The sequence below is a fragment of the Acipenser ruthenus genome, chromosome 46, assembly GCF_902713425.1.
Source record: "Acipenser ruthenus chromosome 46, fAciRut3.2 maternal haplotype, whole genome shotgun sequence".
In the NCBI taxonomy this organism is placed as follows: Eukaryota; Metazoa; Chordata; class Actinopteri; order Acipenseriformes; family Acipenseridae; genus Acipenser; species Acipenser ruthenus.
In genome coordinates this window covers 8,646,064-8,663,060 of record NC_081234.1, presented here as the reverse complement: position 1 = coordinate 8,663,060, position 16,997 = coordinate 8,646,064, and the positions used below count along the sequence as shown (strand labels likewise).

The 16,997-nt window shown below is 46.6% G+C and overlaps 1 protein-coding gene across 11 annotated transcripts in view; it reads left to right on the top strand.

Moving 5' to 3' along the window:
* LOC117397730 (AP2-associated protein kinase 1-like) overlaps positions 1-16,997 on the top strand; it is a 37,820-nt gene that overhangs the window by 1,872 nt on the left and 18,951 nt on the right. For all 11 annotated transcript variants that reach the window (XM_059013617.1, XM_059013619.1, XM_059013618.1 and 8 more), the window contains exons 2-15: positions 4,790-4,908; positions 5,170-5,278; positions 5,546-5,688; positions 6,182-6,303; positions 7,414-7,495; positions 8,304-8,436; positions 9,631-9,734; positions 10,156-10,235; positions 10,668-10,828; positions 11,770-12,038; positions 14,944-15,252; positions 15,579-15,775; positions 16,150-16,346; positions 16,610-16,723. In XM_059013617.1, the coding sequence (XP_058869600.1) occupies positions 4,790-4,908; positions 5,170-5,278; positions 5,546-5,688; positions 6,182-6,303; positions 7,414-7,495; positions 8,304-8,436; positions 9,631-9,734; positions 10,156-10,235; positions 10,668-10,828; positions 11,770-12,038; positions 14,944-15,252; positions 15,579-15,775; positions 16,150-16,346; positions 16,610-16,723 (2,139 nt within the window). The remainder of the gene's footprint in view (positions 1-4,789; positions 4,909-5,169; positions 5,279-5,545; positions 5,689-6,181; positions 6,304-7,413; positions 7,496-8,303; positions 8,437-9,630; positions 9,735-10,155; positions 10,236-10,667; positions 10,829-11,769; positions 12,039-14,943; positions 15,253-15,578; positions 15,776-16,149; positions 16,347-16,609; positions 16,724-16,997) is intronic.

Sequence of the window (16,997 nt, the reverse complement as noted above, 5' to 3'; positions counted from 1 at the left end):
AAATAACAGAACAACATTGATTTTATTTTTATTTAAGGCGTACAGGTGTATTTTAAATGGCAGACGTGGCACAGTTAAAATATTTTTTAAAACGTTATGTAGAATTTCCTAATTTCGCGATGGGAAATGCAGGTTTCAGGAACTAGGAAGTGGCCCTACTTGCAATGTCTAACTATGTAAACAAAGAAGACTGTCAACAAGGTCTGCTAACGGTGTCTATACAACGTGGACTGGCCAACAGTATTGTTTGTAATAACCCTCACTGGGAAAGCGGGTATGTGTTTGCTTTGTTTTTTTTTTTTTTCAAATTAAAAACCCAAGTCTCTAGATATTTTTTTTTTAAAGCCAGCCGAGCTCTGCAGGTTTGCTGTTGACTTAAAGGGCTCAGGCCTAGCCACTGCTGTTTGTTTAAAAGGCAGCTCCGATTCACGCTGCTCCTTGGCTTTCTAAAGAAGGTAGTTACTGCTTCCAGGTCACAGTGTTTGACTCCTGTTCCAGTAAAAGGCGTGTCAAGCAGAGCTTTGAAGTCATTTTTCTTCCCTTCATAAATCCCAACTCATAAATAATTTTTTTCAAATCCGTTTATAAATCCAGTTCAACGAGAAGTCAGTTGAAGACCTAGAGAAAGACTTCTAGTCGAAACGTTTGCCATTGAATTCATAGTGTGTTCTTTTATTATTTCTGAACTTGGTAGCGTAGATAAACAAGACTCCTGGATGCTGCGGTCGAAGTTCTGGATGATCAATCCAGCCTGGCTGTGTTGGTTTGTGTGGGGAGTGCATCCGGTACGTTGGTATGCAGTGTCTGGTGTTGCACTCCAGTGTAATGGTCCTGGTGTGAAGGCATGCTGCTGTGCAGGATTTGCAGGCTGGTTTGGTCTTGTGGTTTTGACGTGGCGAGGAAGTCTTTCATCTCGGTGGTAGAATAGCCTCAGGAAGAAATGCAAAGAGCTTCAGTTGGCATTTCGAATGGTTTTTTTCTGTATTCTTTCAGCACTGTGTAACTTTGCATTTAGATTAGAATAACTAAATTCAGCTCGCCCTCAAGAACAAGGAAAGGACATTCTGCCCACCTAGGCTCGCTCGCTTAATGCAAGCGTGGTCTGAGGAAAAACAAAACGCCCCCTAGCCAGGTTAGTAGGGGAGATGAATCCTCTGGGAATCCGTGGCTAGACGGACCGCCCTTCCTCCAGACGGCTCGCTAAAGGTCTTATTGTGGTCACAGTTTGGGTTGTACAGTATTGTCTTTCCTAGACTTGTTCATGGTGACTGCAGTCGTTCACAGTCCTGCCCCATTGTCTTCCACGACAGCAGCTTTCAACTGATTTCTCTAACAGTGTGGAATGCTGCTGTATTTGATTAGCTAATTTCACAACGCAAGTGAGGATGTGATAGTTTTGTTCTCCAGTCCAGGAAAGGCTTGAGGCATGGAGACTGAACTGCTTCCTCCCTCCCTCAGCCCCCTAAGAGAAGGGGGGCTCCCTCCAGTCCAGGGCAGGCTTGAGGCACGGAGACTGAACTGCTCCCTCCCTCCCTCCCTCCCTCTCCCCCCTAAGAGAAAGGGGGCTCCCTCCAGTCCAGGGCAGGCTCGAGGCACAGAGACTGAACTGCTCCCTCCCTCACCTCCCTAAGAGAAAGGGGGCTCCCTCCAGTCCAGGGCAGGCTTGAGGCATGGAGACTGAACTGCTCCCTCCCTCCCTCCCTCACCCCGCTAAGAGAAAGGGTGCTCCCTCCAGTCCAGGGCAGGCTTGAGGCACAGAGACTGAACTGCTCCCTCCCTCCCTCCCTCTCCCCCCTAAGAGAAAGGGGGCTCCCTCCAGTCCAGGGCAGGCTTGAGGCACAGAGACTGAACTGCTCCCTCCCTCACCCCCCTAAGAGAAAGGGGGCTCCCTCCAGTCCAGGGCAGGCTTGAGGCACGGAGACTGAACTGCTCCCTCCCTCTCCCCCCTAAGAGAAAGGGGGCTCCCTCCAGTCCAGGGCAGGCTCGAGGCACAGAGACTGAACTGCTCCCTCCCTCACCCCGCTAAGAGAAAGGGGGCTCCCTCCAGTCCAGGGCAGGCTTGAGGCATGGAGACTGAACTGCTCCCTCCCTCCCTCACCTCCCTAAGAGAAAGGGGGCTCCCTCCAGTCCAGGGCAGTCCTGAGACTTGCTCACAGGGGAACGTAGGGAAGCAGAAACAAACAGTTGTCATTTTTGAACTTCTTCTCTCGACAGCTGCGCAGAGCAGTAATCAGCTGCTGTCGAGTGATTGTTCGCTCCACCAGTAGCTGTCTGCCCTGCGTTTTTTAATTGATATTTCATTCGGCAGCTTCTTTTTAAATTCATTGTAGTTTTGTGTTTGCACTGTACTAGCATGACAACAGTTTCATTGAAATGAACAGGAACCCACACCGATTTCAATAGTCATACTACAGGAAGTATACTGGTTTGCTATTGTCCAGCTTACTGAACGGTGTTTGTAGAGTAATTGACACTGGACCATTGGACCAGGTTAATAAGACTCCCATTGCATAGCAGTGTGATCAATGCCTGGTTTTACCAGCAGTACTTTTAAGGAGTGCAAAAGTGCAAGTGGCCTCTGAATAATAAATCTGTGTGATTTTATTTATTGTTTGGTATAAAGACCAGCATGCTGTCCCGTCTGCCGTTGAATGGTTTTCCAGAGTCGTCCTTCTCATCGGAGCTTTAACTGGAGCACCTGGTCCAATGTCCAGTGTTTTGAAAACCATCGTTCTCTCTCATATTAAGAGTACTGTTAGTTGTAAATGAAATACTTCATTAACTTTCCCCAACAGTCCCAAATGAAAAAAGAATATACTGAGAGAAGTCTAGATCCGCACTCATTATTGTGTCCGTGATTAAAGTTGGTACAGTGAATCTGGAGGGCTTGCCGTAGCATGTGCTCCTATTGTTTTCAGCAGAATTATCCCTTATTTAAAAAAGGTAGGGTAGAAATTGGACCCTTGCCGACTGTCTGATATAATTGCACCAGCCCTAACATTGAAATCTTGAATGATCACTGCTGAATTTATAATTAACCGTACTGAAGACTTATTATGCTGAGCCAATGTGTGACAACTGAAGGGGTCTGCAGAGAGAGAGAGCTGTGCTGTGCTGTGCTGTGCTGTGCTGTGCTGTGCAGTGCAGTCAGTCCCCTCTGGATTAATAAAGTCTCAGCTGTCCCAGTTCTGTCTGTGAGTTTAGCTCTACCTGACAGTGAAGACAGCGCAGCGCTGCTCTGGATCGGTTCTTTATCAGGGGAGCAGACAGTAACCAGACCACTCTGTGTTCAATATGCGATCCTTCTCTGTGTAATTGCAGTGCCTGTGTCTCGGAGACCATGCAGTATTGTCTGTAGTGGAGTCTTTGATACTGAGGCAAAACTGTGCAGCTTGTAGCCAGTTTACAGAATATTGATACAGGGGAGTTCGAATGAAGGCACAAGTTACAGGGATGGAAACAAGACTCATGTAGCACAACCGTTTCCCCCATTCCAGGTTTTAATACGAGCTTGATTAGCCAGTAACAAGCTCAGGTGTGTCTTAAACTCTTAGGAAAACCAGGAATGGGTGAAACTGCTGTGCAACGGGAGTCATATTTCGAGCCTTGAAGTTGTGTGTTTGATATCCTTCGTGGTGGTTTGTGATTTCCACTCCGCAGCGAGTATTGTGGAGGTATTGAATGATGGAGTTAAAGGTCACTCAGCGACTTCGTAGCAATGGCAATAATTAATCGATTATTGATCGCCATGACTTTTATATTGCCAGCCGTCATTTTAAATATTGATCTGGTGCCCTGTTTGCATCCTCGCGTATCAGGGATGGAAATCAGACTCCCATTGCAGAACGGGTTGATCCATTCCTGGTTTAATAAGACACACCTGAGCTTGTTACCTGTACACTAATCAAGCACATATTAAAACCTGAAATGGGTAAAACTGCTATGCAGCAGGAGTCTTATTTCCATCCCTGTTTTATATATTGTATTACTAACGCATGCATGTTTCCAGTTGTGTTGAAAGGTCTCAGTCGTTATTGCTGACAGTGCATGGAGTGCATTTGTTGAAAGTGGTTCATGGAGTTATACAAAGGCTTCAACCTTTAACTGTATTGTTTTAAACAAGCCTATCCTGCCCCTGGAGGTATTAAAACATTTGGATCTTTGATGCATGAAGCAGATACAAAAGATACTGGGTGGGTCTTTTATCTAACTCTGCTGTGAGTATTGTGAAGGATTTGAATGGTGCAGTCAAAGGCCACTCAGCGACTTTGTAACAATTGCAACAGTTAATTGATTATTGATTTATTTTGTCAGCCTTCATTTAAATATTGATCAATCACCCTGATGCTCTATTTACATCCTCGTGTATCAGGGATGGAAATAAGACTCCCATTGCATAACAGGTTGATCCATTCCTGGCTTTACTAAGTTTGATAAGTCACACCTGAGCTTGGTTCCTACACACTGTGGATAATCAAGCTCGTAGTAAAACCTGGAATGGGTGAAACTGCTATGCAACAGGAGTCTCATTTCCTTGTTAAATATTGACATGCTATTAAAATGTAAGTAGCGGTGTTTTTTCAATGTTTGAAATGCGTCACTGCGTGAATCTACGTTCAGCGTCGTGAAAAACAAAATAAACCAGAAGATTTTCAAGCTTCTGTTCCTTCATGCTCAGGCGTTTTTGTCAGTGCTTTAAACAAAGGCTTTGGTTCATCAGTGTACAGGTTGAGCACATTGGTTGATTTCCCTTCTGAAGTGCCGCCCCTCTCTCTCCCTCCCTCTCCAGGTGGATTTGCCATCGTGTTCCTCGTGCGAACTCACCAGGGCGTGCGCTGTGCCCTGAAGAGGATGTACGTGAACAACGAACACGACCTGCAAGTGTGCAAGCAGGAGATTCAGATCATGGTGAGTGTGTGTGTGTTCTCTCTCTCTCTCTCTCTCTCTCTCTCTCTCTCCCCCCTCTCTCTCTCTCTCCCCTTTACTTTCTTTTTCTCTCTTTCTTTCTTTCTCTCTCTTCTTTCTTTCTTTTTCTCTCTCCTTTTCTTTCTTTCTTTCTTTCTTTCTTTCTTTCTTTCTTTCTTTCTTTCTTTCTCTCTCTCTCTCTCTCTCTCTCTCTCTCTCTCTCTCTCTCAGCCTGGGCTTCACACGTCTCTCTCTTCTCCGCAGAGGGATCTTGTGGGCCATCGGAACATCGTGGGCTTCCTGGACTCCAGCGTCACGCCTGTGGGAGCGGGGGACGTGTGGGAGGTGCTCATCGTCATGGATTACTGCCGGGGTGAGCAGGGGGCTGTAATTGAGATTAATTACGAGTAATTGTAAGTGACTCCAGCTGTGTTGAACTAAACTTTTAAGGATTGTTTTTTAAGGAGTGTTTTTGTCAAGGACTGTTTTTTTTCTAAAGCCATTTGAATTCTTTCAAATCAAAGTTTGTAGTTCATGAAACCTCCACAGCTGTTTTAAAAACGGGCCGCTGTTTGTTCTCTCTCTCTCTCTCTCTCTCTCTCTCTCTCTCTCTCTCTCTCTCTCTCTCTCTCTCTCTCAGGGGGTCAGGTTGTAAACCTGATGAACCAGCGTCTCCAGACTGGCTTCACAGAGACGGAGGTGCTGCAGATTTTCTGTGATACGTGTGAGGCCGTGGCGCGGCTCCACCAGTGCAAGACTCCCATCATCCACCGTGACCTCAAGGTACCACCGCCCCGAGTTCAAACTGCCTAACTCTGTGTACCTTCAAAGATCTGAGCAGATCTCGGTCCAGGTTGAAGTCCTGACCCTGCTTAGTTTATCTGTCTTAGATCAGATCACAATCCTAGAAAAATAAGTAGTATTAACCTCTTCTCCGTGCCCCCTTCAACCCGGGCTGAACCCCTGCTGCTCCTGATACTGCGTTTCCATGTTCATTTATCTGACCCGCGTTGGCTGCCAATCTGAGCTGCCCCTGATTTTTTTTTCGGACCCTTTCCTAAAGCGGGATGGGTGGAAGTACGTCACAACACTGACCAATCAAGCGACGAGGGGGCGTAAACATGGAATCCACACCCCTCGACTAGACTATCGATGGGGGTTCAGGAGGAATGGTTGGCGGTCAGTCCGTGCTCGTGGAAGCGAGGCAGTGGTTCTGACCAGGTCGTCCCTAATCCTGTCTCTCTCTGTGTGTTTCTTTTTTGTTGTTTTTCTCCAGGTAGAAAACATCCTGCTCCATGACCGGGGTCATTATGTTCTGTGTGATTTCGGCAGCGCCACCAACAAATACCAGAACCCACAAAGTGAGGGGGTGACGACGGTGGAGGACGAGATCAAGAAGTGAGTCCCATCCCATAAACCCGATCGCATGCATTGATTATTGATTAAAGAGCAGGCAGCTTTTAATAATGTTTGCTGTCATCATTATTACTACAATGTTCCAGAGTTCAGGAGCTAGTTACCTACCTTCGATCTACGTAACACAGGCTGGATCAGGTGTTTTTCTAGAAGTAACGGGGATGGAAATAAGATTCCCATTGCATTGTCAAACATGTGCAACTCGTCAACAGCACCACATGCAATTACACAACTACAACACAAATGTGTTGATGTTGACAAAGTTGTGCACGTGTTTCACAGGTTGTACATACAGGTAATGGACAAAAAAATGGAAACCCCACTTAATAGGGCGTTGGGCCACTATGGTATCCCGCTCTGTAGAGTTCTCGGCGGACCGTTTTTGATGAAACTGGCTGCTCGCGCCCCAGGTTGAAATTTGCAGTCAATTGATCAGCAGTTGCTCGCCTGTTTTGCCTTGCACTTTGAATTAATGCACGGATATCACAATCCTGGAGTATGCGCTTACGCCCGCTGTTGCCCTTCGCTGATGATGTCTTTCCCTCGGAGTTCCATGCCGACATCACCTTAGACACCGTTGCTCGTGAAGCATCAGCAAGTTGAGCTGTCTTGGTCACTGAAGCTCCTGCCAAACGCGCCCCAACAATCACCCCTCTTTCAAAGTCACCGAGGTCTCCTCTTGCAGCCATGCTAGCCTTAATTATAGGCAACCAGGCCTGTCCAGCATTTTTATACATGCCCCTAAGCATGCTGGGATGTTATTTGCTTAATTAATGCATGAGCCACACCTGTGTGGAAGCCCTTGCTTTCAATATACTTGGTGCCCCTCATTTACCCAGGTGTTTCCATTTTTTTGGCCACTACCTGTATGTTTGCTCAATAAAGCCTGTCGTGTAAAAGAAATTGATTTAAAAGGGAGTGGAAATTGGAATTTGGGAATTGATTTTAAAAATTTGGATTGGTGGGGGGGTGGGGGGGGGTTGGTTGACCCCAGCCCTGATCCTAGGTCATGTCGCTACGCCCCCTGGTTTAGCTGTTGGGGTTTAGCGCGTTCCTCCCCAGAGTCACGGTCTCCCTCTCTGTGTGTGTCAGGTACACCACCCTGTCTTACCGCGCTCCCGAGATGGTGAACCTGTACAGCGGGCACATCATCACTACCAAGGCAGATATCTGGGTAGGTGTCTCATTGTGTGTTTTAATAGCGTTTTTAAAATATTTCACACTTTGATTTTCTTTCATAGCCGTTGTCTAAAACAGAAATATCCATAGGATGAAGAATTTTCTCGATTTTCAAGCGGATTGCATGCCAAACATTACAGCTGTTGTACTGCACAGCATGCAGCATTTAGCAGCTGTTTTAAGGCTTTCGTTTGAAATGTGCAAAATGAATGACAAGCTAAGAGACGGTGAAAGAGTCCAAGAGTTACAGAACCTGCAGCGTTTACAGCGTTTGCTTTACCTTTGATGCATCCTGTGTCGTTTGTCAGTGTTTTATATTTTAAAGTCAGTTTGATCACTGTGATTAATTTTTTTTTTTTATTCGCACATCACAGTATATAATCCCGCTGCAAAAAGATGTACTCGAGGTAAAGGGCACCAGAAGATGAATTTGGGCTGCAGCCCAATCCAGGGTAGGAAATAAGACTGCCGTTGCACAGCGGTTTGATCCATTCCAGGTTCTACTATGAGTTTAATAAGACCCACCTGTGCTTGTTACCTATATGCTGCAGCTAATAAAAAAAACCTGGAATGGGTGACTGCTATGCAATAGGAGTCTTATTTCCATCCCTGCCAGCAGATTGCTAGTATATGGGAGCGCAGAGGCCAGCGCAGGCTCCCAAGCCAAGGCCGTCAACTTGGCAAAAGCAGGATTGGAAGCTGTGAACTCCTGATTGGGTGTCTCGCCCTGCACTTGGCGCAGTGGCTTCCCATCCCTGCAGGCTGTCTCTGTTTCTGTCTCTCACCCTGCCTCTCTGTTCCAGGCGATGGGCTGCCTCCTCTACAAGCTCTGCTTCTTCACCCTGCCCTTCGGGGAAAGCCAGGTGGCCATCTGTGACGGCAGCTTCACCATCCCTGACAACTCTCGCTACTCCCCCGACATGCACTGCCTGATCCGTACGTACCACGCAGGCTGGGGTGCAGACCAGCGCTCCACTACAGTTACAATGACAGCAGGATTGTTGGCTGGACAATTACAATTACAGTGCTAGTTTGTTCAATTACAGTTCCAATTATGCTGCAGTAATTAGTCATAGTTACAATTGCACTAGCTTGTTTACTCCTGTTTATACTAACTGACCAAGCAGTATATAGTATATAATTTTCTTTCGAACAAATGGGGTCAGCAAAAGTGGTTTAAAATACGAGAGTAGTGATCCAATGACAAATACATGCGTACTTGAACTGTTATCGATCAATTAGATGGTATAATTACAATTACGCAGATGTGTGTGTGTGTGTGTGTGTGTGTGTGTGTGTGCCTGTATGACTCCTGTCTACCTACAGCAGTAATGTAACAATGGTCTAAATTCTGAGTCATGCTGCAGTGAGTCACTGCTAAAATGTAGTCATGTTTGTGATCACTGTGCAAATCCTTCCTAAAAAAACATTCATAGCTTTTTTTTTTTTTTTTTTTTTTTTTTTTTTTTAATTACAATGACAATTGAGGTCACAACAGAATCTACAGAAACAGATATGTTTGTTTGTTTTGGGTTTAATGACTTGCAATATGATCCTTGCTGTTCGGCGGCTGCCTCTGATCAAGTCGAGAGTGTACTTTCTCTTGCACTCTTTGTATGATAGTGATAATCATTTTAATGATAATAATAACACTATAGAACGCACCAGTCACCCGCATGTATGGGTAAGACAGTGATTTAGCTGAATATGACTCGCAGGAAGCAATCTTTATCAGACAACAATTGCTCTGTCTCTCCTCCCTCACTCTCTCCTCTCCCTCTCTCCTCCCTCCCTCCCTCTCTCTCGTCCCTCCCTCTCATTCTCGTCCCTCCCTCTCCCTTGCTCTCTCCGTCCCTCCCTCTCCCTTACTCTTTCCTCCCTCCCTCACTCTCTCCGTCCCTCCTCACTCTCTGTCCCTCTGTCCCACTCCGTCCCTCACTCCCCGCTCTCTCTCCTCCCTCTCACTTTCTCCTCACTCACTCTCTGTCCCCCTCTCCTCCCTCCTTACCCCTCTCACTCTCTCCTCTCTCCCTGTCCCTCTCCCTCTCCTCCCTCTCTCTCCCTCTCTCCTTCCCCCTCTCCTCCCTCCCTCTTCCTCCTCCTCCGTCCCCCTCTCTCCGCTCTCCTCAGGTTACATGCTGGAGCCTGATCCTGACCAGCGCCCTGATATCTACCAGGTCTCGTACTTCGCCTTCAAGCTGGCCAGGAAGGAATGCTCCGTGCAGAACGTGCAGGTTGGCTCTTCATGTTGTGTAGCCAATAACGGTGTGTAGTGTTGCTTTTCTGAATTGCCTTTTTAAAAGGGAAGTGCGTTGAAATGCTTCTGATGTTGCATTCTTCGAGAGAGTGATGAAATGGGATCTGATCTGATCTAACTTACTGTCTCACTGTTGTGTAAGAGTGAGCTCTTTGCTTTGAGACCTGATACAATGAGGTACCTACTGCAGGGATGGAAATAAGACTCCCATTGCATAGCAGATTGATCCATTCCTTGTTTTACTCAGAGTTTAATAAGACATACCTGAGTCTCTTACCTACACACTGTGGCTAATCAAGCTCGTAGTAAAACCTGGATTGGTTGAGAATGCTATGCATTATCTCCATCCCTGCTACTGTACACATTCCTTTTCATGGACTCCCCTGTTCCTTTCTCAGAACTCTCCAATCCCAGCCAAGCTTCCTGAACCGGTCCGAGCCAGCGAGGCTGTAGCTAAGAAGAGCCAGACCAAAGCCAGGTGAGAGGAGGGGGCGACCGGAGCAGACCACTTGCTGTATATAGGGGGAGTCAGAAGGCAATGCAGCTCACAATATGTGCAGCGGTCCTAACGGGGCAACTTGTGTGTGATGAGAAATACTAAAAGAAACTTCAATTCAACAGCCAGAGTTTGACTGGAAGTCTGTATTAATGTGGAGTATTTCTGTATTGTCGGGGCAGTGTTGCGGGCTGGTTAATGGCTACACTGACTCATTAGACATGTTTCTGAGGGCTCTATTGAGGCCTTAGGGGTGCTTTTTAAACTTTGCGTTTCATACCAATAGCAGTGCACTGCAATGCTATGTAATAAAATGCAATGCAATAGCTATTTTGAGATGAGAGTGAAGCCTTGATAGTATGTTTGCAAGATAAGTTTTAATCCTCCCATGTCCTTGTACCTTCTCCTGCCCAGGCTGACGGACCCCATCCCCACCACTGAGACCTCCATTGCCCCCCGGCAGCGTCCCAAAGCCGGGCAGACTCAGCCAAACGCAGTCGGCATCCTGCCCATCCAGCCAGCCCTCACCCCCCGCAAGAGAGCCAACGCTCCCCTGGTGCCCGCCCAGCAACAAGGTGAGCTATCCACAATCCACAGCCACGGAGAGCCGTGGACAGCAGAACATACGAGCGAGGGGAGAGCTTTAATGAGACTTCCGCACAACCCGTGTAGGAAAGACTGTAGATTGCAGCAGTCCAGAGTGGCAGACTGTGATGTGGTATACTGTTGGCTGCAGAGTTTGACTGCTGCTGTGTGAAACTGCTGTTGTGTAAAATGTTTTAACGGTGCAATCTTTTTTTCAAAGGGACTCAGCCTAAAAAAAGTGGAGCTGACTATATTGTTCACGGATAACCTCCGTTAACACAGAATACGTGTTGATGTAATAAATCTGCCTGTTTTCTCTGTGCAATTCGGAATATTAAATGGGGTTGTATGAGTGATAGATGAGGGTGATACTCACTGGAGTGTGATGGTAACCAGAGTGATATTATTGGGTGCTTGTCTCCAGTGTATTCTGTTGATTAACAAGCAGAGGGAGAGTGACGTTAGCAGGCTGGACTGTAGCTGATAAAGGCAGTTTCGAATAAAGACGTCTGGGAAGAAACCATTAAAGGGACTTACGCAGCAAGGACTCCTTCTGGGAATTTCGTGAACCGTTATTTCCAGTTGCGTTCAGCTCCGATTCCACTGGGATCGCTGCTCGGATTATCTGGGGGGAGAAAATGACAGAGCGCTGACTGCAGTAAGTGTGTGGCCTAAATTGTGGAGCATAAAACCAGTGGATCAAATTAGTCTCTTGCTGTGAAGGAGTCGTCCTCATCGCTGTTTGCTCTTCCCTTCAAATGCGGTGAGTGACGGTGGGAGATTGCAGAGGACTTCAGAAAATAATGTGTCCATACGCTCAGTAGGTATGTAATATATAGCGGCTTTGGAAAAATAGTGCCACTTTATTAGGAACACACCTAGTCAAAAAGTTTCATTGAATTTTTATAAGCTACCTTCTCTGTTTTCACAGGTGTTACTCTGGCCGCTGCCCAGCCCGCCCCTGCTCCAGCTGTCCAATCACAGAAGGCTCAAGCTCCCCAGGCTCCCACCCCCCAGCAGCAAGCCACACCCACCCAGACCCAGGCTCCTCCCACCCAGCCGCAAACCACGCCCTCTCAGTCTCAGGCCCCTCCCGCTCACCCCCAAGCCATGCCTCAGCACCAGCAGCTCTTCCTGAAGCAGCAACAGGCAGCGTTCTTCAGTCAGCAGCAGCAACAGCAGGCTATTCAGACACAGCAGGTGCGTCCCTTTCCCTGGCAGGGAGACACTGAGAGAGAGAGAGAGACACACAACCAGGTTTGAGTTCACTACCTGGTCATTTTGTGGTTGATTCATTCATAAATCAAATGTGAAATAGTTTAATCGTGCATTTCATGCAAATACTAAAGAAGTATAAGCCATTGACGTTAGGGGTTAAGCACCACCCCTAACCCCACCCCCTTTTGGTCCACTTCAGGGAAGGAAATAAGACTCCTGTTGCATAGCAGGTTAATCCATTCCAGGTTTTACTACGAGCTTGATTAGCCACAGTGTATAGGCAACAAGCTCAGGCATGTCTTACTAGACTCCTCGTCAAACCAGAAATGGATCAAACTGCTATGCAGCGGGAGTCTTATTTACATTACTTGAGGCTGACCCTGCTGCTAAACATTTAGCTATTCATCAAACATTAGATACGAGCCACTAAACTCATTCGATACCTTACTTATTAATTTGCTTAATAGTTGTTTTTTTTTTCTCGGTACATTCAGTGTGTCTTACTGTAGCAACGTTTTGTAGCAGTGCTAATGACAATTTCCACATTTCTTTTTTGTGCAAGGAATAGATTCTTTGTAAATTTGACACAATCAAGAAGCGTCCAGTTGTGCGCAGTGCGGTTTAGTTTACTGTAGTGTACATGTGGTTGCAAACCTTAAAGACATGTGTTGTAAACGTGCATGCATGGTGGATGGCATGCCCTTTCTTTATCATGGCTCTGGTGTATCCTCATGCCTCAATGTTTTTAGACCTGGCCATGCAATCTGAGTTGCTAACGCAGCTGTAGTGCTTCCTGGGACCAGTAGCTGCTCATTTCATCCCTTCAATCCTCTTCGTTGCCAGCCGTGCTCCACAAACCCAATATTGGGATGGATCTCTCCACATCAATCAGGTGTCGATCAGGCTGATTTATCACTCCAAGAAACTGTTGTGTGGATTCAGGGATGGAAATAAGACCCCTATTGCATAGCAGTGTCACCCATTCCAGGTTTTTAATATGTGCTTGGTTAGCGCCAGTGTATAGGTAGCAAGCTCAGGTGTGTCTTATTAGATTCCCAGGGAAACCAGCAATGGATCAGACTGCTGTGCAACGGGAATTTTAATCAAGAAAGGTGGGATCGCTCTGGCTTAGGGAATGCCGTATTCCTGTATCAGGTGGATTGGTTTAAGCAGGGATTCTATGTTTGTTCTGCAAGACTGGAGGAAGCGATATCTTTATTAGAATCTGTCATCTGTACAGCTATGGGCAAAAGTTTTGCATCACCTAGAATTTTGCATATTGGGTTTCAATTTATCAGTTGTTTAATTATGTGGGGAAACTACAAAGCAGAATGTCAACGTAACATTATTCAGCAGGTTTCATTTGACTTTATAAAGCCAAATGAATTCTATAGGGGGATGCAAAACCTTTAGCTAGAGCTGTCTCCAAGCACGGACATTTGAATATTGTGGGGGGAAAAATGAAGCACTTCAACCCAGATAAAGTGCCTGATCCATCACTGGAGATAATAAGTCCCAGGGCTCGGCCCAATTAACTGCATTAAGACATCAGCCTCTTTATAGAGGGTTGCGTGTTTTGAAGTTATGGATGAATGCGAAATTCAAGATTTGAGCCGTGTCAGCAGAAGCACAGAGAACTCTCCTCTGTGTGTTACTGTCCCTGCTGTGCTGTCTCCTACACTGTCCTGTTCTCTGTGTGTTACTGTCTCTGCTGTGCTGTCTCCTACACTGTCCTGTTCTCTGTGTGTTACTGTCTGTGCTGTGCTGTCTCCTACACTGTCCTGTCCTCTGTGTGTTACTGTCTGTGCTGTGCTGTCTCCTACACTGTCCTCTCCTCCACACGCTGCCTGTGTCTCTTACTGCTCTGTCGCTGTGTCTATCATTGCAACATAACAGTTCATTTCTGTACAGTGTAGCTACCAGTGTTGGGCTATAATTAGTTTTCAGTTATTGCAGTAATTATGATCACATGGTTTTAAGAAACTATTAGGGCTATGAAGATCCCATCAGTTTTTATTTCGTTGGAACTACAGCTGTGGCCAGAAGTTTTGCACACCCTATAGAATTGACTGATTTTAGTTTTCCATACACTTAACAAAAAACTGACAAATTGAAAAAAGTGGCATTTCAAAATCTAACATGACTACTATTATGGCTTCCGGTAGACTTCTTTACTGTTAACACCCCATTTAACTTCATTCAATTTAATGCATTATTAGCCAGTAAGTTACAATAATCAATACCGATAACTGGTAAATACTTAAAGGATCTATAATGTAATGATTGTGGTCCCAACACTGCTAGCTACGTAGCGTTTATATTTTTGTGTTGTGTTCTTGCATGTAATTCATTCGTTTCTGTACTTGCTGTTGCTGTCTCCTGTATGACTTGCCCACTTTCTTTTCCAGTGTAATAATACACTGTGTTTATGGATGTCTCATTGCTTTTGTTCAATGATTTCATTAAGAATAAACACTAATGCTTCTCTCTAATGGCTTGAAATTCGCACAAGCCCTGGACCAGTGATTTCAGAACTGCCTTCAATTTAGTATGTTATTGAAACGATCAGGGGCCAGGAGTTTGGTGTTGAATACATAGTTCCTCCTTTACACAGTAGCTGCATGAACAACTCCTATTAATAAACGCACAGACTCGAGTGTGACTTATTCACGCTGTGATGAGAATTTACCAAGGGGCTGATGGTTCAAACTCCTGGCACCTACCTGGTCATTTCAATGATATACCTGAACAGCATTAGCTGTGTAATCCATTATTGGGTGCAGGGCTAGTGCAAGTTTCAAGTCCTGCTTTAAAAGTGCCGCACGACCTCTGAGAGAGGGGATCGGTGATCGCATGTGTTTTGTTGCATGTCTCGTCCCGAAAGCAGCAGTACCAAGTCCTGCAGCAGGCGGCAGCCCAGCAGCAAATGATGCAGCAGCAGATGATGCAGAACTTCTACCTGCAACAGCAGCAGCAGGCGCAACTAATGGCACAGCAGGCAGCCATGCAGCAGAAGGCTGCAGCAGTGGTGCAGTTAAAGCAGCAGCAACAGCAGCCTCCTCCTCAACAGGCAACGCAGCAAGCAGCACCCGCGCAGCTCCCCATGCAACAGCAGCAGCAGTCTCAAGCTGCCATGCAGCACAAGCAGCCGTCCCCACCGCAGCAAACACAGCCCGCTGCAGTGCCAGAGGAGACGGTAAAGCTACTTTTTGTAGTAGATCTGGTCCAGTGTTGTACTTGAATTCAGCATCGGTCACCCTGCACAGGTTTGACGGTACTCGAGGTCTATCCCAGGAGAGAATCACAAACCTGTTTTCAGGCGTTCGCTGTCCTTCTAAAGTGTGTCAGACACGTGCTGTCTCAGCTCAGCAAACCATGAGCTGCACGCCAAGGTCAGCTGAGCAGTGCTGAGACCGCGATTTTAAAGAAAAAATGCTGTTAGATTTTGCAGTCCTGTTTCGTGAATGAAAGCCTGGGTGGACTCATTTCTTGGTTCTTACTCTGGTTTTGTGTGCTCCCCAGGTGTTGCCCCAAGGCAGGGCTCGCCCGGTGCAGAAAGTGGGGTCCCTCACCCCCCCCTCCTCCCCCAAGACCCAGCGGGGGGGTCACCGGCGCATCGTGAGTGATGTCACACACAGCGCGGTGTTCGGCGTGCCGGTCAGCAAGTCCACACAGCTGCTGCAGGCTGCCGCGGCCGAGGCCGGACTCAACAAGTCTAAGTAAGACTCTGGACACTGCAGGGCTGCGGACAGGAGCCAGGACAGACAGCTGTATGAATTGCAAAAGTCCAAAAAAAAATCATGTCATGATGCAACTCCATAAAAGAAAGCAGTGCTGGTTGGAATCCACGCCAGATACATATTTTTAGGAGTGAATTCCGATGTAGCGGCCTAGCATAGAAAAGATAATCCATTCTGTGTCCGTGTGAATTTATTATTTCAGTATGAGGACCTAAACCTATTGGATATCCTGTTTTCTTTTTCAGTGTCAGACCCTGAAATAGTGTCCTTTTTGATAGTCGTTCTGTAAAGCATCTTCATGCTGAAAGGTAATTTTGTGACGTGTGTCTCTGTCTCTCTCTGTGCGTTTTCAGGTCTGCCAGCACCACTCCCTCTGGCTCTCCCCACTCCTCCCAGCAGAGTGTGTACCAGCCCCCCCCAGCCGCGGACCCCCCCTCCGCGGTGAGCACCCCCCCTGAATCCTTGTCCTGGAACCCCTTCGGCAACGACAACTTCTCCAAACTCACCGCGGAGGAGCTTCTCAACAAGGACTTCGGCAAGCTCAGTGACAGTAAGGAACTCCATGTAGACGCTTTGTAGGACAGCGAAGGACGAACTTGAAATGCTCTATTTACTAAAGAAGCTATTTCAGCTGTCGTGGAACTACAGCTGTTTGATCCTGATTTTTAATTTAGTAAGCCACACCTGAGCTTGTTACCTATGCACTGGGGCTAATCAAGCTCTTGGTAAAACCTGGAATGGGCGAAACTGCTATGCAATAGGAGTCTTATTTCCAGCCCTGGACAGTTAATCAGTCTCCTGCGTATTCAACAGGCAAGGCTGCGGAGAGGCTCAGCACCTCCACTGAGAATCTGATCCCAGGCCTGCAGCCAGCCCCCACCCCGCCTGCCAACAACTTCGGGGCAAAGCCCTTCCCTCCCGGGGCAGGTAGGTACCCGCTGCCCAGGCCTTGTCAGTGGGGCCTGTTCTCAACGTTCACATTTGTATACTTTAATTTAATTTTGAATTGGTTGGAAAACAAAAGTAGAATTAATTCCATATTACAGTTAAAAAAAAATAAAAAATCTCAGGAGTAAAATAAACCCAATGCTCAAATGACCTAGAAAGAAGAGAGAAACGCTCTTCTGTGCAGTAGTCCAGACATCGGGTGTGCACGGTTTCCCTTTGCACGATACCTCACTAAATCTGCTACATGAACGAG